Source organism: Lissotriton vulgaris, chromosome 5, assembly GCF_964263255.1.
Source record: "Lissotriton vulgaris chromosome 5, aLisVul1.2, whole genome shotgun sequence".
NCBI lineage: Eukaryota > Metazoa > Chordata > Amphibia > Caudata > Salamandridae > Lissotriton > Lissotriton vulgaris.
The window spans coordinates 713912704-713933524 of record NC_141693.1 but is presented as its reverse complement, the minus strand read 5'-3'; the positions used below and the strand labels follow the sequence as shown (position 1 = coordinate 713933524).

General features: G+C 44.6%; 1 protein-coding gene across 1 annotated transcript in view; it reads left to right on the top strand.

The window, feature by feature from the left end:
• Positions 1-20821, top strand: part of ZSWIM8 (zinc finger SWIM-type containing 8) — a 2802584-nt gene that overhangs the window by 2699544 nt on the left and 82219 nt on the right. The window contains exon 24 of the mRNA XM_086922151.1: positions 568-687. Coding sequence (XP_086778277.1) covers positions 568-687 — 120 coding nt within the window. The remainder of the gene's footprint in view (positions 1-567; positions 688-20821) is intronic.

Below are 20821 nucleotides of genomic sequence, written 5' to 3'. Positions count from 1 at the left end.
TCAGGTAAAATGTTTCTGATAAAATTCCAGAATTCAATGATAAGAGAAGCATAGAGCGAATTTACAGAGAAGCGACTGGTCATTTCTCTGCCTTTTTTTATCGAGTTGTATACGACCTCTAGTTTTGCCCTTTTATCTGTGCTTCTATTCGTAGGAAATATATGCACTTTATTGTCTGAATACATTTTAGAAGGTATGTAGTATGTTTCTGTGTTGAACTTGGCAATAGTGTGTCTTGTAAAACAAACCGGTTTCTTCACTTCATTTGGTTAAGAGGCTAACTAGCCACCCCCATCTGCAATAGTTTGCATCTCATTGCTTGCTTGGTGTATTAACCGGTTTTGTGAAAAGTTCATTTAAAAGCTTCTGCAGTAAGTACTACTTTAGAAATGTATTAATTGAAATATGTTACACTAAATTTGTGTATTATAGTTCAAGAGCCTGTCTATTAGAATATCAGCGCATTTACTCTGGAACTGTGAAATAGAAAGAAAACGGTTGTGTACAGGTATACAGGTACTGGATATGTTGAGAGTTAACACTGAAATGGATTACTCTAACCCACAGGAATGCTGGCCTTGGAGATGCTCGGTCGGAGAGCCCACAACGACCACCCAAATAATTTCTCTCGGAGTCCCCCCTATACAGAGGATGTAAAATGGCTTCTAGGGTTAGCTTCCAAACTTGGTAAGGCATAAGAGTTTTTTTGCTCTAATTTATGTGTACATGCATTACTGTTAACCCTTTTAATCTCCTTAAAGTTGTAGTGGAATCTCAAAAGAGGGTAGGTGAAGTATACACTAGTAAGTACGTTTATTTGATTCAGTTCTCTTGCGAGAACAACAAATGTATAAACAATAAAATGTACAATTTTTGTTAATAAAATTATCACGTTAATATAATTTTAAAAAAGACTTTAAAAAGTTATACATGTTAATGCAGACGAATTCTTTGGGTGGACTTATGAAGAGGGAAATCAACATTTGGACCGAATTTATATTACATTTTGTTTTGATCGGTGTGATATATCTGTTTCTGGCTGCTACCACAATCTCATTTGGGCATGCAAATAGAACATGTTCAAGATCTTGCACCCCACCTTTGCATAAGTCACATTGATTAGTCCCTCCTTGATTTGATGACCACTTAAAGGTGTGTGATTTCAGAGGTAGTATTCCTAGTCGTACTTGAATAATATTTCGCCTTACTCCATGATTTACATTAAAAAAGATATATGGCTGCATTTTTTTAAAAACTAATGTGGCCGCGTACTGTTTGTACATTGAGAGCCTGGAGCAGTGTTGAAAGTCGAGTTCCATGCTTAGCCTTGGTGTTAAGTGCTTCAGGGCAAGTTTCAGCTGGGCTGGTGTCCAAGATTTTAAAATTTCTTAGGAAACTGAAGTTAGTTTAAAAACGTAACTTAGGTTTTTACTAAATATATACGTTGGAGAGTCTTGCTCCAGTGACTCTATTTTTAACAGGGCTCTAAGGGTTCCTGGATCGGCATGAACCAAGTTGTATGCCCATCTTATTATGTTTGTAATCCCCCTGGCGTAGGAACTGGTTAACGATAGTTCTAACCTAAGAGCTTGGACCGGAACTGCTTGCGGCATCCTGGTTAACTTCCGCAGGATTTTTCCCTTCTTTAATGTCTATTTGAATCCATTCTTTTATTGGGATATATTCTATTGCATATGATAAAACTGCTGGGATTTTTGAATTATATACCTGGAGCAAGGAGGAGAATTGTCTTTGAGCAGTGGTTGAATAGAGTCTTTGGAGGGCCCCTGCGTGGACATCTGCACTTCGGCCCATTTTTTGCAGATGAGGCTGGTTGTGCAAAGAGCGAGTAAATGTTCTCCCAAGGTATATGTATTCTTTAACAATTTCCAGTGGTTTTCCTCCTAATAACCAATTATATTTATAGTGAGACTTCTTTCTTGTAAATGGCAGAATTTTAGTTTTAGTGATATTTGGAATTGAATAATTTTCGTCTGTATATCTAGTAAGTGCCGAGAGGTTTCGTTGGAGGCCAAATGGAGTCAAGTCCAGGATTACTACATCATCGGCATACAGTGAATTTTAGTGGAAGCAATCTTCGGCGGGAGGTTATTGACCTGATTAAGAGTTTTCGGTAAATCACTCAAATATAAGGAAAACAATAAGGGAGCTAAGAGGCACCCTTGGCGCAGCCTGCTTGGAGTTGATATTGGGGAGGTTAGGCCCTTCTCCCTCCCCAGTTGGACGTGACACCTGGTCCCTGAGTATAATGATGTTAATAAATGGAGTAGATTTTGTGGTATTCCCATTTTCTGGAGTTTACTCCAAAGTTTGACTTTGTCGACCTTGTCGAAGGCAGTGGTAAAATCTACCAATACTGCATATACTACCTGCGATCTTTTGATCACATATTTTTCTAGTATCGTTTGGAGTACTGCTATATTGTCTGTGACTGAGTGTTTGGCTCTAAATCCTGCTTGGTAGAGTGGAATGGAGCCGGTTGAGAATGCCCATTCTTTTAGGTGATCTAGAACAATGGCTGCAAAAATCTTACTGGTTGAATCGAGGAGAGCAATCTGTCGGTAGTTGCCGGGGAGCATTCTGGAGCCTTTTTTATGTATTGGGATTACTATGCTTCCCTTCCAGGACTTTGGACTTTCCCCTGTACTAATTATATGGTTAAACAGGTGTGCTAGAAACTTACTCCACTCCTTTGAGTTGTTCTTTAGTACCATTATAGGAATTTGGTCTGGACCCATTGCAGCCGAGGGGCTCGCCTTTTTTATGTAATATTCTACTAAAGATGGTGTTAGAGGGTTGATGTTTATAACTTTGTCCTGTCCTGTATTAGCTTGCATTACTGTGTCACGGTTGGAAATTTGGTTTACTTGGTATAAATTGATTATGTATGTGTCCCATTCTGATGGTGGGACTGGATTTGATTTTATCAATTTTTTTGTTCCTGTTTCTTGTGCTATTATGATCCAGTAAGCTTGTTTATCATGTCTTTTTGCTGCTATCTGTAGGTCTATCCATTTATTATCCTGTAGGATTCGTTTTTCTTTTAATTTTTGTCTTCTGCAGTAGTTTTTTAATTTATTGATTTCCAATTTTCTGGTGTCAGAAAAGTTCAGGAATTGCACCCTAATTAATTTATTTAATTCGATTGCCTTGGGATCTCTCGTTGATCGTTTGTTGCCTTGTGTTTTTGTCGTTCTTCGTGTAACACTTTCCTGTAGTAGGTGAACAAGAGTCTTGGCCACAGCCTCGAAGTTTGAATTCTTGATTGTTTGAGTGATTTTTTCAAAGGATTTTGGATCCCATGCTACCCGGCCTTGGGCTGGATTTAACAAAGTTGTTTTGTGCAATTCCATTATATGCACTGGCGTTGATCGTTTCACTATTAGACCTGTTGCTAATTGAAGAATGGCGTGATTGCTTCCTTTCTCAAACTTCATATTAAGTTGATGGGCTAAGTCGAAGAGGCCTGGACTGCAGATCATATAATCGAGGATTGATGTTTTGAGTCCTCCCTTTCTCGTAAAGGAGGCTGGGATGTCACCTTCGATGTTACCGTTTAAAAGTACTCCGTTAAGGGTAGCGATTGATGTTAAAATGATTTTCCCTCTCATATTTGATTTACTTCCCGAGAGAAATTGTGGAATGGGTAATGCCTGGGCCTCATCTTTTTCTCCTAACTCCCATTTTTCTAATAAATCATTAGAGATTTGCCCATTTAGGTCTCCTGTGAGGAACATCAGCGGAAAATTTTGTTCTTCAAGCACCTTTTCGATATCCTCGAATATAATTAGGGATAATGCATCCATTTTTGTCCCTGGGGGGGATATAAACGTTAAAAATAAGCATTTTGGTCAGGGTTCTGGTCTTGTCGGTCCTTATTTTAATTTTTAAACATTGGAGATTCTTAGAATACGTAGGGATGATCTCCTGATCCCAGTAATAATCTTCAGATAGAAGGATTGCAATCCCTCCTCTTGCATGCCCATGCGTAACCGGTTCTGCTGGAATATCATACACAAAATAGTCAGGGAAGTTGAAGTTTGTTAAAATATGTTTTGTCCTAACGGTCAAAATGGAACCGATTGTGTTTCTCACTTATATGGGCAAAGAACAGTTTAGTAGTGGTGAGCAAAACAATATGAGCAACAACTAAACAATAGTCAAATATTATGCAAATCTGGTGGAGATAGATGGGCAACCTGGGACAATGCCGAACCTATTCTGTTGTGCACTATTGTGATACTCAACAAACAATATCAAGCTTAAGCCCACCAGGAGGCAAAAACCTTGATTCTTTTCGCGTAACATCGTCAGCATGACGCAGACGATAAAGCAGGGAAACGTTTGGCTGAGCAGGGAGGAAGCAGAGGCAAGATGGGTGCATACCATATTGGTAGAGAATGGTATCTCCTACACTACAGCCAGGGAGATTGTAAAAGTGTTTGTCCAATATTATGCTGACTTCTATAAAGCCTGCCCACTAGCTGACACTCCCCAGACAAGATATTATCTTGATGGGTTGCAGGTCCCAACCCTGACTGAGGATGACCGCCAATCTCTAGAGGGGGACGGGACCCTCTCGGAGGTGCTCGTGGCCATAGGTAATTTGAAAACAGGGAAAACCCGTGGACCTAATGACATACCAGCAGAGCTCTTTAAGAGAAATGCTGGGATACTGAGCCCATACCTGCATAAATTATTCATGGAGGCAAAGGAGGGTGGCACTCTCCCCCTCATCCTTCGGAGCGCCACAGTAGGGGTGATTCATAAGCCTGGGAAACACACAAAATGTAGCTCTTATTGCTGGATCTCCCTCTTGGGCATTGAGACCAAAATTCTGGTTGCAGTCCTACCTAAGTGGCCTCTATCAGTCATTACCTCCCTAATTCATAAAGATCAATGTGAATTCATGCCGAAGAGGTCAACCAGGTTCAGTCTTTGCAGGCTCTAAAATTGTCTGTAGACTGTACAGCATAGAGCTGACCCCCCTATGTTCCTGCCCCTAGAAGCCGAGAAAGCCTTTGATGCTATTCATTGGCCCTTCTTGAAACATGCCCTGGTGTGATACATGTTTTGATCCTAAATTCCGGGCTTGGATAGACTCGCTTAATAAGGAAACTGGCCTGGGTGAGGGTGAATGGGGAACTGTCTGCATAATTCCCAATCTAGAGGGGCACAAGTCAGGGATGGCCTCTCTCCCCCCTCGCCCTAACGCGGAAGCCCTTAGCTTGTATAGTCCGATCATATCCAAGCATCACAGGGTTTAGAGAGAGGGAGGGGGTGACGGGATTAACGGATCTCAGTCTATGTCAACGATACCCTACTGTATGTCACAAGCCCACGTACAACACTCCCAGGAGTGTTTCATATATTCGAACGATATGGGGCATATGTGAGCTATAGGATTAATTGGGACTAATGCAGCATATACCCTACAGGACGACCCTTCGACGCATGTGTCATCCCTTGACAATTGCGCATAGCTAGAGAGGGGTTCTGATACCTGAGTTTGTATTTAACCACAAACCAGAAAGATAGCCTAGAATGTAACATTAGGAGAGAACTGGCAGACTTTCCTTGGGATGTAGAAAGATGGAAAACACTGTCGTAACACTATTAGGAAGGGCCGCCATGTACAAGATGATAATGCTTCTGAAACTTGAGCACGATCTACAAAACACATATCACAAGCTCCCTGAAGAAATATTAGTTAAGATAGTGGAAAAAGTACGGGACCTTGCTTTGGAGCGGAGAACACCGAAGGTTGGTGCTGCAAACACTACAGCGCAACAATATAATGGGGTTATTTGTCTTCCAGACATATGGGCCTATTGTTGGGCTGCCCACTTGATAGTAGTCAAGATTGGGATCATTTACCTGGGGACTACCCGACCTATGTGCTAGAGAGAACACAATTCCACACCAGCTCAAACCTGCACTATTTCTACGGTGTCAAGGGGTTATAGAAGCTACTGTCGACAACCCAGATGACTATAGAAGCATGGAAAAGGTGGATGAAATGGGATAAACCAGTTACTCGGGAAAACTATCCTGTAGGCAGGGACCCATCTGAAGGAAATCAGAAACTTGAAGGGTTCCAGGGCATCAGATACTCTTGGGATTTCGAAACTGGGAGACTTCATAGGAGACAGAACATTAGTCCCCTTTAGCTTCCTCCAAAGAGACTACCATCTCAACGCAACCCAACACTTCAAATAATTGCAACCCAAACATGCTTGGAAAGCAGAGGGTGTCCAGACTCACAAGTACCTGTCCAAACTGTAGCTTCCACAGGAGCCGATGTGAATTCCGCAATTCCCAACTGTAGGAAGGTACCTCCTGACTATGGTTGCCCCCAACTTTTTGCCCTGTGTTTTAGCTGGTTTTTGACATAGTCGACCTGGGACCCTGCCAAACAGGACCCCAGGCCTACTGCTCTCTCTGTAAAATGGATTCCATGTATCTTAGGTACATTTCCAATTGGTACTGGGCCACCTTATCAGACCCTGTAACTCAGGGCATAGGTGTACCCAGGGCCTACCAGGGGCTGAAGCATGTATTATGCCACCCCTGGATGGCCATCTAAATCTGACACAACTGGCTGCACGACAGCTGGGGCAACGTGGCGTACTCGCCCGTTGCTGTAGGTATAGTATCCCTATACCTAACCTTAAAATGGACACCCGAGTTCCTATCAGTCACTCCTATGGCAGGCCTTGACAATCCTGAAGGCAGAGTGCATGGAACCGTGTGAATTGGGCTCTGGCACGAGCCGAGCCCGGTTGCAGCTTGCGGAACCAAGACCCAATGGCTGTTCCATGATAACGCGTATCATATCGGTAACTTCGGTATCGCGTTATCAAGACATGTCGAGTAAGGTGTCATACGAATCGGGATGCTGCCCCCTCACCAATTCTGGCGACGAGGTTAGCATTCCGCCCTTCTAGAGGGACACGACATGTACGTAACTGTGAACCCCGGTTAAAGTTAACTGAAGCCTCAGCTCCACAAAATGGACGCTGCCACCACAGACACGAGTCTGACCTCCTGCTGCTGGGAGTCCTTCCAGCGAGGAGAGCTTGGACAAAGGGTTTCCTGTCAAGGGCGGTGTTCGCACCGTCCCAGACAGGGTTTGTGTATTCTGGGTAGGTAGGGCTTTGCAAGAAGGTGACTGCGGAGTGGCACCCCGGTGCTCACTACGCATCTGCCGGCTAGAACCAGTTCCAGGGGCGCGCAGCCCCTGACCTGGGGAAAGTCCAGCAGGGGGAGAGGGGTGTAACTACCCCCCTTCCTGGTCCCACCCTTAGGGCAGGACCTAGTCATGTACCCGCCCCTTTCTTTAGGATAAAGGCCGGAGCGGGGACCCTTCCAAATTAGATCATCTTTGAATCAAGAATACTTTCTACGAAAGGACTTCGAGACTCTTCTCAAGATTTCTCCCTTGTGGCTAAGGAGTAGTCACCCTGCATCCGCAGGCACCATCTAAGAACTCTGCGGTTTGCTGCAAGTCCTTCCTCAAGGATCCGACGGCCCAGCTCGACGAGAACCGGCTTCCCTGGCACCTCTGACCTCTACCCACGTCGTCAGCTCAGCTGAGATCTGTGGGTGCGACGAGACCTCGAGGGACCGGCCATCATCAAAACCTGCACGCTTTCTTAATCAGCACGACCATCGAAGCAATTCTCTGGTGAGTGCTCTGGGGTCCGAGAAGCCCCGACCCTGAGTAGCTCCAGCACCGAAGTGCAGTCTCCCAGCATCTCCACGATCTGCGTGGGGCCCTTCTGCTCGCTGCTCAGCACGTTGTCTGGTCACTAGCCGCTGGCTTGTGCCCTTCTTTGACGACATCCGACAACCAACGCTGCTGGTCTGGTTGCTCCAGGCCGGCCCTTGCTCCCTTTTTCGAGAGGAGCACCCCGGACCCTCCTGGTCCACTCAAGACGCCATCTTAGGCCCGCCACGTGGCCCTGAGATCTGCCAAGGCTTGTTGCCCCAATCCTGGGCCCAGCGACGCCGACAGCATCAACCTTCGTGGGACAGCTCGCACCTCAATCCTGGTCGCCGACAACGCCTCCTGGTCCGTGAGACTGCAGAGCCCAGCGTCGCCCACTCACCTAGTCGAGGTGACGGCCATCCGGTGCCTTTCTGGTACCCTCTGACTACTGGCTAGTAGTACGAACTTGGTCCCCTCTGCTTTCAGGTATCATCGACCTCTGATCCAGGCTTGGATCTCTACGAACTATTCATCACTGGTCGCCGGCCAGCAACTCCTTTTCTTCCGGCTCCTGGCTCGTCAGCGAAGACCCCCGACGCCTGTAAGACTTGTGCAGCCGCAGCCCTCGTGGCTAGGTAACTTCGGCATTTCGGTGCCTGCATAGCCTCCTTACTCTAGGGTCCCGAGTCCCTCGCTTCTGACTTGCCTTATTGGGTCCGCCCGAGACCACTAAACTTTCCTTGCCCTCGGGCACTTGTTTTTAATTGTGCACTTGAAGTATTTTCTAAGAGCTTTGGTTCTGTGCTTAGTACCCTGTCCTCATAAAGAGTACAGGGATGTTGTGATTCTAATAAAAATACTGTTTATTTTCATAACACATGTGTGGTGTCCTTTCACTTGGTGTTCAGGGGGTATGTGATGGTATTACAGCTGGCTTAACACGCCCTCTAGAGTTTAGCCCGAAGACTGCTCGTATCCACGCTACTAGGATAGCTGGTCTAAGGTTGACTTACAACCAATCACCATAAGGGTCGTTGGAACGATACATAGTGGGCGCTAGAATAGCGAACGCTGCATATCGGGCCACCTTCTCACACCAATTACCCCTACCAGCGAGGATAATCTCACGTGTAGGAGTGAGGGGGAAAGGGGAGTTGGAGAGAAAAAGAGAGACAGCACTGTTCTCGTTCTTCGGACTGGTCTTCTGCCCTTATTCTTCTGACTGGATTCTCTCTTCTTATGGAACCCTGCAAAATATACAATCATGCATTCACAATAACCAAACCCCACGGTTATATCTAATTACTAGTGATTATCTATACCGGTCTTCTACAGTGCTATAGCTGCTCTCTTGTTGAAGTCGGTCATAAATCATGGGACCAAATTCAGTATTTGTTCTTGAGTTAGGTGTCGGCAGTTCTTGTAAATTCTGTAAAATAGATAACATGTGACTCTTGTCTAAATTTACACCCAGCCGTCCCTCACTAGAATGTTTGTTACCTGACTTCACTTGCACCTAACGTTGAAAATCCCTGTACTTCCTTGTACAATAGACGAAAGTAAATCTTGTCTCTTTCTAACTTTTCATAACGAAGACTACTCAGGAATTGTCGGTAAGTACAATTATATATATATATATATAATTATATCTACTAGCAGTAGTCTGTATTATCGTATCGTAGTTCAGGATTTGAAATTGGAACTTCTGCAGTCTCTCTGACAAACAAGTCGCTGGAATACTCCAACGACGAACTTTAGTCTATAGGTTATTAAACAGTCATAACTTTATGACTTTTCACTTGGCGAATAGGTTCTATTAGTCTATTCTCTTTTCTGTAGAACCTTTTCAGAATTTACTGACTGAAATACATGCCCAGAATACAGACACGCTATCTCAGCCTTCAAAATACTCCAAAATATCTTCTCCAAAGACACAGTCAAAGTACACTTAGCTTAGTTCATCTTTACTTCTCTCGAATTCTGACCAAACACTAACTCAGGTCTTCGAACTTGCAGACGCTGAAGAATATGCTGCTTCACCTAAGAAATCCTTGTTGAAGTGCGCAGTTTATAGCGCGAGCGAGTGTCTTCACAGCTGCACTCAAAACGCGCAATATCAACTAGACCGCTAAACCATAGAAGATCGGATGGCGGCCATCTTGAAATTCCGCGGCCAACCAACCGCCAATAATTGTAAGACCAGATTAATCAGAGTCAAGGAAACGACTCTCCGTAACTGGCTATAGCAAGAAAATGTTGGTAGGGACCTTGAATGGGCTACATTTCTTCTAAGTCTTAGATCGCTGCTCTGGCTCCTGACAGTACCTCCCACCAAGGCCCCCCTGTCACCCCTACTTGGTTTATTTGGGTAGGTCTGATAGAATTCTTTCACTAGTCTGGGGGCATGAACGTTAACCTCAGGTTCACATGATCTTTCCTCCGGACCATAACCTTTCCAATCCACCAAGTAGAACAACCTCCCTCTTTGTAATTTGGAGTCTAAGATTCTCTTTACCTCAAACTCTTCAGAAGATTGAACCTGAACTGCAACTGGTGGACCCTTCTTTTTCAAACCCACTGGATTCTTCTTAAGTAAAGAAACATGGAACACTGGATGTAACCTTAATCTAGGCGGGAGTTTTATCTTCACACTCACTGGGTTCACCATCTTTTCCACTAGAAAGGGGCCTATAAATCGAGGTTGACATTTTCGATTTCCCTTAGTCGCATATTTCGGGTCGAAATCCACACCTTATCTCCAGATTCATAAGCTGGATTTGCACATCTCTTTTTATCAACCTGTTTCTTATATGACTCTTTTGCCCTGATCAGATTATTAGTAGCCTTACTGTAAGCCTCTTGCAAACCCTGTACCACTTCTTCCACTGCTGGGACCTCACACTCAGATTTCCCCACAAAGGTATTGGGATGTCTGCCGGAGTTTAAGTAGAATGGGGAAAAACCTGTGGATGAATGTGTGGCATTGTTGTAAGCAAATTCTGCAGCCCAAAGTAAACTCGGCCATTCTCCCTCATGTACCATCAGAAAAAGGTGCAAATATTGCTCCAGCTCCTGATTCACTCTTTCCGTCTGCCCATCGGTCTCGGGGTGGAAACTAGTGGACAGACGGGAGTCAATCTCTAATCTCTTGAGAAAAGACCTCCAAAAATGAGAAACAAACTGAGGACCTCTGTCCGAAATTATCACTCTGGGGATGCCATGTATCCTGACCACATGCTGAGTAAACAGGGTGGACAAATGAGTGGAAGTGGGAATAGACTTTAATGGAACAAAATGACTCATCTTCGTGAAATGGTCAACCACCACCCAAATCGTTGTGTAGCCCTGACTAGATGGAAGATCTACAAAGAAGTCCATAGATAAAGTGTGCCACAGATAAGGGGCTGGCGGTAAAGGTTGCAATAACCCCTGGGGAGCTGTCCTAGCTGGGTTCCCCCTTACACACTGTTCACAAGAAGCAACAAATTGTCTTACCTGAGCCTCCATGTCAGGCCACCAAAATTCATGCTGAATTAGTTCCAATGTTCTCTTTACATCTTTACGGCCGGCTAACAAGTCATCATGACAATGTTGCATTACTTCAAGGCAAAGCTCATCACTTGGCAGAAATAGGTTATCCAAATAATATGGTTTCTCATTCTTGATCCTTCTTCCCGAACCTTCCTTGACCCATTCATTCAAATCTTTTTCTCAGAAATGGTCTCTTACTTTTGTCTTCAAACTCTGAATAAGAAATGACTCCGATAATTTTCTCTGAAGGAATTATCCAACCCTCTTTTTTCTTACTATTTTCTTCGTCAAACGGAAGTCGAGACAAGGCATCTGCCTTTCCATTTGCGGAACCTGGACGATATGTTAGCACAAAATTAAAATCAGCAAAATACAAAGACCATGTCAATTGCCTTGGGGTAAGCGTTCTTGCAGATCGTAGAAATTGCAAATTCCGATGGTCTGTGAAGACGGTGACCACATGCTTGGCTCCCAACAAATAATGGTGCCATTCCTGAAAGGCGTCTTTTACCGCAAGTAACTCTTTGTCTGCAATGGAGTAATTTATTTCTGCTGCAGAAAGTTTTCGTGATCGATAAGCTACTGGATGGAGCTGTCCATTAGCCTTATGTCTTTGGGACAACACACCTCCGATAGCCAAATTGGAAGCATCGGCCTCCACATAAAAAGGTCCCTCTGGGTTCGGATGCTGCAGAATTGGAGCTGTTATGAAGATTCTTTTTAATTCTTCGAAGGCCTTGTCAGCATCAATGGTCCATTCAAATTTAACCCCTTTCTTTAAAAATCGAGTTAAAGGGCAGACTTTCTCTGAAAATTTAGGAATGAATCGCCTATAAAAATTTGCAAATCCAAGGAAACTTTGCACATCCTTAACGCATAATGGAGAAGGCCAGACGTTAATTGCTTTTACTTTTGCTTGATCCATGGAAACCCCCTCAGGAGACAAGACGAATCCCAGAAACTCTACCTGATTAGTATGAAAAACACACTTTTCCAATTTCACAAACAGTTGGTTTTCCAAAAGACGGCTCAAAATCGCACGCACATGTTGAACATGTTCTTCCATATTGGCTGAAAAGATAAGGATGTCATCTATGTACACCACTGCGAACCGATCCAGAAACTCTCTCAGTACGTCATTCACAAAATGCTGGAAAGCAGCAGGTGCGTTGCACAAGCCAAATGGCATCACTTGATATTCCAATAACCTAAATCGGGTTCGAAAGGCAGTCTTCCATTCGTCGCCTTCTGCTATGCGCACCAGATGATACGCACCACGCAAATCCAGTTTGGTATACACCTTCACGTTCTTCACCTGATCCATTAGTTCCGAGATTAACGAAAAAGGATACCGATTCTTCTTCGTAACCAAATTTAACGCTCTGTAGTCAATGCACGTTCTCAACTTGCCATCCTTCTTTGGAATGATGAAGAGAGGAGATGAGACTGGAGACTGAGAAGGGCGAATAAAACCATTTTCTAAGTACTGTTCTAAATAATCTTTTAAGTGCTGATTCTCCGCTTCTGACAGCCCATAAATTCGGCTACAGGGTAGTGACGCTCCGGGCTCAAGCTCTATTCGACAGTCATAATCTCGATGCGGAGGCAATTTCTTGGCTTCTTGCTCATCAAACACCGATTCCAAATCCACAAACTCTGACGGAACACTTGGGATTTCCATTGCACAAATAGAAGTCGAAACACTGGCCAAACTTATGGATGGGGCCAGATTACTTGGGACCCATAGTCATATTCCCGGCCCCCTTCATTCTAAAGAAGGGTAAAGGGCTCTGGCGCTCCCCAAAGAGGGTAGACCTCACCTAGTTTGAATCTTTGTCATGCCGCGATCCCAGGCAAACATCGCTAGCGTGAGGGGCAGGGCCAAACGGGCGAGGCTTATATGCGAGTTCACATGCCTCTTGTGTGCATAAAAGGACAGGCAGGGATCAGAGAAGCTCGTGGTCACAGGAACTGCACAGGGATTGAGCTCGTGAAAGTCAATAATGCAAAGGCCTCCATCAAGCATCAAAGCTAATTTTCGACGATAGAAATGGGGAGAACGCACACCTACCCCGCCTCGACAAAACACACATTTTTGGGGGGGCTGATTAACTTTGGCATCACACCAAAGAGCGCCGGGGTCCCTCGATTGAGCTGTCCATCAAGTGGGTAAAGGGCGCGAAGACGGTGCACACCACTAGTGTGTGGGGAGGGGCCAAACGGACGGGGCTTATATGCGAGTCCACATGCCTCTTGTGCGCATAAAAGGACAGGCACGGATCAGAGAAGCTCGTGGTCACAGGAACTGCACAGGGATTGAGCTCGTGAAAGTCAATAATGCAAAGGCCTCCATCAAGCATCAAAGCTAATTTTCGACGATAGATATGGGGAGAACGCACACCTGCTCAGCCTCGACAAAACTCACATTTTTGGGGGGGCTGATTAACTTTGCCATCACACCGAAGAGTGCAGGGGTCGCTTGAGTGAGCTGCCTGCCAGTGCCCATCATCCTGTAACTATTTTAGGATGGCGCCGGCAAGCTGCCAGCGCCATCCTAAAATAGTTACTAAATTAGCTTCATCAGGAAGCACTAATAGATAAAATAAAGCAGGTGCTCGAGCACCTGCTTTATTTTATCTATTAGTGCTTCCTGTTGAAGCTAACTTAGTAACTATTTTAGGATGGCGCTGGCAGCTTGCCGGCGCCATCCTAAAATAGTTACAAGTGCAACAGGCTTGAACGTTTGCCCCCCAAATCCGCCACTCGCGGATTTCGCGGATTCTCGGTAAATTCGCGGATTGCGGATTTACCGAAAATCCGCGAAATCCGCGAGCGGAACGGATTTTGCGCTCACCCTTATTGGTAACTGTATTGACATGGATGCTTAGAAATGTATAATATATGTAATGCGGGGGCTGTGCCCCGGGCCCGGGAGGTGATCCAATTTTTTTCCCCTTAGTCTCTTTTTCTATATTCTCTCTCAATTTTTTGAAGTATGTATGTTTCTCAGATTTATGCATTAAGTTATTATTGTGTAATCCTTGCAATGTGGCCGCTTCGCTCGATCTGGAGTGCACAGCAAGGGGCGAGATGGTCCACGGCTGGTGTATCTTCCCCCCCCAGCGAAATGTAAGTTAAAGCTGCAGTCATTTTAGCAGTACTATGGTCGAGCACAGTTCTAGGGTTGGACCGTCGAATTCGGGTAGTTCTAGTTTTAGTAAATGCAGTTACAGGGGAACTCAGCTGGAAGCAAAGCAAATTGTACCAGAAATGCAAAGACAGGGTGCGCGTAAATGCTACACAAAGTACAAGTTGATTTAATGACGTCACAAGCATCATATACATTTCTCACGTGGAATATACGTGGCATGGGCTCCCTACATAAGAGAGATTGCATACACACACAGCTGAGTAGGTGAAAGGCGCACATAGTACTCCTCCAAGAGAAGCATTTGAATATTAATTAGGCAAACAAACTACAGACATAGTGGAAAGGTCAGCTGTATAGCACAACATACCCAGCATTTGCAAGAGCTGCTGCAGTATAGATTTGTGCCGGGGTACCGTTCAGAATGCAAGTGCAGAGAATTGATACTGAGAGCAGGTATGTGCTTTTAAAAGGGGAGATGGATGGTCAGACACTAGTAATAGGGAGTGTATACACACCAAATACGGAGCAAGAAGAGTTCCTGCAACGACTAAGCACCGCACTGGCAGATTGGGCGCACTGCCCTTGGATATTGGGGGGGGGGGGACTATAAAGCGGTACTAGAGACGCGACTAGACAGGTCTCATCCGCCACTTCACGGAGTATTGGCAATAAGGCTAGCTAAGGCACTGGGGGAGTTGGTAGACGGATGGGAACTCGTGGAAGTGTGGCGGAGTAAGAACGCGACAACACATGAATACTCTTTCTATTCTTCGGTTCATGCAGTGCACACCAGAATAAACCATAATACTCTGTTCCCAGGCCATTCTCCTGCAGGTATTAGACACAGCATTTTTTGGTAAAACGCTCTCTGATCACAGTCCAATGGAGATGGTGCTGGACTGGGGACATGTCCCTAACCCTGTGCCGACTTGGAGAATGAATCCTCAACTACTAGAGGACAGGGTTTTGAAAGCACAATTGTCCGACACTATTACTGACTATTTTTCCTGGAATGCTGGTACCACTTCATCCCCGTTACTTGAATGGGAAGCGTTCAAGGTGGTGGTGAGAGGCAACACTATTGGAACTACGGTGGGAGCAAGACAAGAAATAGTGCGCAGTCTGTCAGATGTGGAAGGGTAGTTGGGACCATTAGAAAAAGCTGCAGCCGAGATCCCAACTAAGGCGGACAAACTCCAACAGGCAAGGATAGACCACACTGATCTACTGGAAAGGTTAACAGTGGTAGACTATAGGACATATGTACAGAGAACGCATGTAGAGGCAGATACGCCTGGTACACTGTTAGCTCATATCATACGTAACCAGCCCCAAGCCACTCCTATAACTAAGATTCACTCCCTCCTTGGAGATGTGGCAGATACCCAACTAACAATAAATGCAGCATTTCAAAAATATTTCAGACAGCTGTATAGTGCGCTTGAGCGCTCAAGTAGGCAGGAAATCGGGGAATTCCTTCATGGCGTGAACTTATCACAGCTAGATGAAGCAAAGACGATTTAGCGTCGCTGATCACCTCGTAGGAAATTCAAGCGGCTATTTGTCACCTTCCATGGAATAAGACCCCTGGATTAGATGGTCTGCTCACAGAGTTTTATGCCAAAGAGTTAGCACCTCAGTTAAGTAAGATGTATAAAGCAGCATTGGAGGAAGGATCACTTCCCCAGATTACAAAACAGGCACTGGTGGTATCACTGCAAAAACCAGGGCGGGATGCCGCTGATATTACAGCATACCGACCCCTGTCACTTTTAAACCCTGAATATAAAATTTTGAGCAAGATTTTAGCTGCAAATTTAATGCCTTGCCTCAAAAAGTTGATACATGTAGATCAGTGTGGGTTTGTGCCAGGAAGGAACACAGCACATAATGGGAGTAGGTTATATCAAGTAAAGTGGCCCCCCCCTGAACCAATACCAAACGGCCGGATGTCTGTCCCTGGACATGAGACAGGCGTTTGACACACTGAGTTGGGAGTATATGCTAGCGGCATTAGGAGTGTATAGTATACCAGTTGAATTTCTGAAGTGGATCCGACTACTGTATGCGACGCCAATGACCCGGGTATGATCAGGCAAGCATATTTTTAGTGAGTACAAGATTTACAGTGGCACAAGACAGGGATGCCCACTATCCCCTATGCTTTTTATACTAGTGTTGCAACCACTAGCGCATAAACTGAGCAGATCAGCCCAGGACTGGAGGATACCTGTTGAATCGTTGATGCACTCTGCATCATTATATGGCGACTACATAGTACTATATACTAGAGATCTGTACAGCGGGCTCTCTGAGACTGTAGCCCTTTTTTTGAAGTTTGGTAGAGTGGCAGGACTCCGAATCAATTTTGATCAATCAATATCTATAGCAAAATCGGAGTTCGCAAACATCTAATGCTCAGAACCTCCCACGGAATGGAGGATTATCTCTCATGGCCTCTGTCAATGCACGAACGATTTTTGTTAGTAAGGTTCAGACTGGATAATTTTCACCTTTTACTGGCAGTACCTAGGGGGAGCAACAAAGGACAGGTGTTAGCACCCTGTGGCTGCGACAATCTGTCTCCACAGGACATGTTACACTTTGTCTTTTTCTGCGATTTTTATGAGGCCCCCTGCAGACTGTTTTTAAAATCTCTCTTAAAGAAACGAAACTTTTTACAGGCACGCCCAGCTTTGTTTTACCTGCAACTGCTAAAAACCTGAATGTATTCCGATGATTGAAGGCTTCTTAACATGTTCCCTAAGATACAGGAAAAGTCTGGACTTTTAATCGATTGGGACGTAATTGTACTATTATGAATTGTTTTTATATTATGTTGTTTTTTTTCATACTTGTATGAAATCCCCTGTGTAATGGCCCCATGGATTCATGTAACCTGACCTGTACCGCCCTCTTTTAAACCTGTTTGTATTCCTGATAAAATGTAACTTTTATGGTTTTATTCTTTGAAACCGAATAAAGTTTAATCAAATGAAATTAAAAAATGAGATAGCTTTCTTCTTCAAGCAGCCCGATGCACTGCGCACGCTTGATTTCGGAGGCAGTAGAATACAAACGGCTCAGAACACATTTAAGTACCTGGGAGTGCACATATACTGGACGCAGCAATACATGCTAGACAGTAAGGTATATTAGGCAATAGCTTCTTTACAATCACAAATAGTGTTCTGGATAACACTACCGATAACTGTTATGGGCCACTTGGCTACTGCAAAGATGGTCATTCTGCCAAGGGTATTGTATTATTTTACAACGATAATCCCCATGAAAGCATTTAAGGTACTAGACTCACTGCTGGTAGAGCTGGTGTGGGGTGCAAGGAGGCGTAGGGTGGCGCTCACGAAGTTGCAACTGTCAAAAATAGAGGGAGGGTTGGGAGCTCCAGATTTTAGGACCTAATGTATGGTGAGCCAGTTACATTGGCTCCCATACTGGCTAGCAGGCTGAAATCTGCAAGAAATTGTATACACACCTAGAACGCTGGTGCAGGGCAAATTACATGCTAAATTGTATAGCTCACATCCAATTAATACCACAGACTCCCCACTATTGCAGATAGCATTGAAGTAGTGAATTTGAATACACACCCAGAATGCTTGTGCAGGGCAAATTAAATGCCAAATTGTATAGCTCACATCCAATTAATACCACAGACTCCCATCTGTTGCAGATAGCATTGAAATATTGGAGATATGCTGTAAATTGTACAAATATCTTAGCAACAACAAGGGGCCCCAATTCAGTCAGCAGGGGACCTCGGGGAACATACTTATTCAAACAACAGGGGTCCCATGCATTCCATGATATATGAAACAATAAATATAGACAAAGTCAGATCTACATTTGGAGTGACATGTCCAGCCGGACAGAGGTCATTCAAGTTTACTTAATAAACAGTTAATCCATACAGCGAAAATACCTTCCACAGTAAACCCGTGTGTACTGATGCCAGGGAACACATCCTATGACCGACTGAACCGGTTTTACCTTGGCGCCGCCCGATTACGATTACGTAACCCGGCAACCCACGGCTGATTCGGGGCTGCTGGTTCGGGCTTGGGCTTATCCTCACGGCAAATTTAGTATCAGTACGCTGCCTTGGCATTTTGAGGTTTTAACGTTAAGGCAATAATTGATTGTCCTGGTGATGGTCCCCATGACCCAATAGGGGGACCGAAACGCCGTCGACTTGTCTAGCACCCTATACAAAAACTTGAATTCTAAATACTGTAATGGTGCTTTTTGACATTTCTGTATAATTTGAATGTGAACAGAAAAACGTTTGCTTGCCTTAAAAAACCCTTCTATCTTTCACCATCTGTAATCACCCCGCTAGTGTTGGGCACAGGCTTGTGTACCACACGGGTGTACTGTGGAAGGTATTTTCGCTGTATGGATTAACTGTTTATTAAGTAAACTTGAATGACCTCTGTCCGGCTGGACATGTCACTCCAAAAATAGACCTGACTTTGTCTATGTTTATTGTTTCATATATCATGGAATGCATGGGACCACTGTTGTTTGAATAAGTAAATTGTACAAAACCATGCCTAACTTATGTGCTGAATACCCCTTTGTTGGGATTGCCTATACCAATGGGAACTGTCACGCAGGGACAACTGACCAGTTGGGTGGAGGGAGGAATAACATGAGTTGGGGCGATGTTTCAGGAGCTAATAGCTACTCTGCACCTGGCTAGGAGTAACCCCATATCCACTAAACGTCTCACTGTCTTTGGTAGTTTTTTAGAATAGCCTAACAACGCTAACTGAGGGTCTGGGGTCAATGTCATGGATGTAATGTTCCTAGAGCTTTAAATATCATATCGCAGAAATGTGCAATTCCTGGACACAGCCAGGTTAAGTGAAAAAACCCTGCTGGACTTACTCTGCAGCAGTCACAGTCACAGTCCGCTGTTTCCCGGAGCCTGTACAAGTGGAGTCATTCCGGTGTGTAGTAGACCCTGTTTAGAAATTTTAAATGTATTAATCGGTGTCACCCATTTAAGGAGATTCTCTTCATGCTTTCACAGCAGTACTTCCAAATATCGTCGTCCAGGGTCTCCCCCATGTCTGCTTGCCATTATAGTCTGGATTTGGTGTACTGATTTTTCCAGTAATCTTGCATGATCTTGTATATATAAGAAACTATTTTTACATTTGTGTCTGACTTTATAATGCATGTGAGGGCAGTCACGTCTGGCAGTTCAGCTAAGTCTTCTCCTAGTATGTCTTTCAGTGCTAGTCTCATCCTGTGATAGTGGAATCTTGTGAGCATTGTGCTCTGCCGTTCACCCATTTCAACGTCCGACCACTCTCTTACTGTGCAGTCTAAGAACATATCCCCTATTGTTTTAATGTTCACATACTCAAGCGCCTGTGTTACTCCTTTTTCAACGCATAGCGGTAACCAGAGGCACCATGCTGTTGGGGTCAGTGGGGAGTATAGTATGGCTCCCTCCTGTAGGTTAAGTAGATGCTTGATAGGCACCAGATAGCTATTACTCTCATTCAGGAGACGCACCTCACATCGCACACAGAGCCCACATATTGGATCGCGATGGGCACATGACAAAAAAGCATCCTCTTCTTAATCGAGGGGGGTACTCACCCTGGTTCGCAAAGAAATTCCCTTCACCACTGTCCATTCTGAAACTCACGGCCAAGGGAGATTTATTATATGGCAAGGAGTCTGCAGAGGTACAACATTCACCTTTATAAATCTATACGGCCCCAACGTGGACGACCCCAAACTCTATATCAATATATATAATAGACTATATAAACTACAACCTTCTACGATTATATTGGGGGGGGGGGTTTAAATTTCCCACTGGACCCGGTTATAGACAGGTCTGGAACCCAGGGAAACCTCATCAAACACGCGTGTAGAATACTCAAAGAGGGAATGATGGAGTGGGAACTCACTGACACTTGGCGATTCAGGTACACCAGGAAAACAGAGGCAACCTATCTGTCTTCTACACACATTATGTGGTCTTGGCTAGATTACTGGCTGGCAACCCAAAAAGTGAATAATTGGGTAGGTGGGGTCAAGCACCCGCCCAAAACATTATCTGATCATTCCCCAGTACTATTGTCATTAACCGTACCCACTGACACCCCACAACCGTTTCAGTGGAGATTGCAGGCCTCCGTCCTCACAGACGCGGTTTTTAGGGATTGGTTAAGAACGGCTATTGTAAGATACTTTGGGGAGAATGCAGGATCAGTGGACTCAGACGAGGTACTATGGGAAGAATTCAAAATCACCATAAGGGGCGCATGCATTGGTCTCAGAGCTGGTGTCTTATCGTCACTACGTGCTTAAATGACCCAACTAGAAAAGAAGCTCCGGAAGTTTGAGAAGGAGTATGAAGCCGA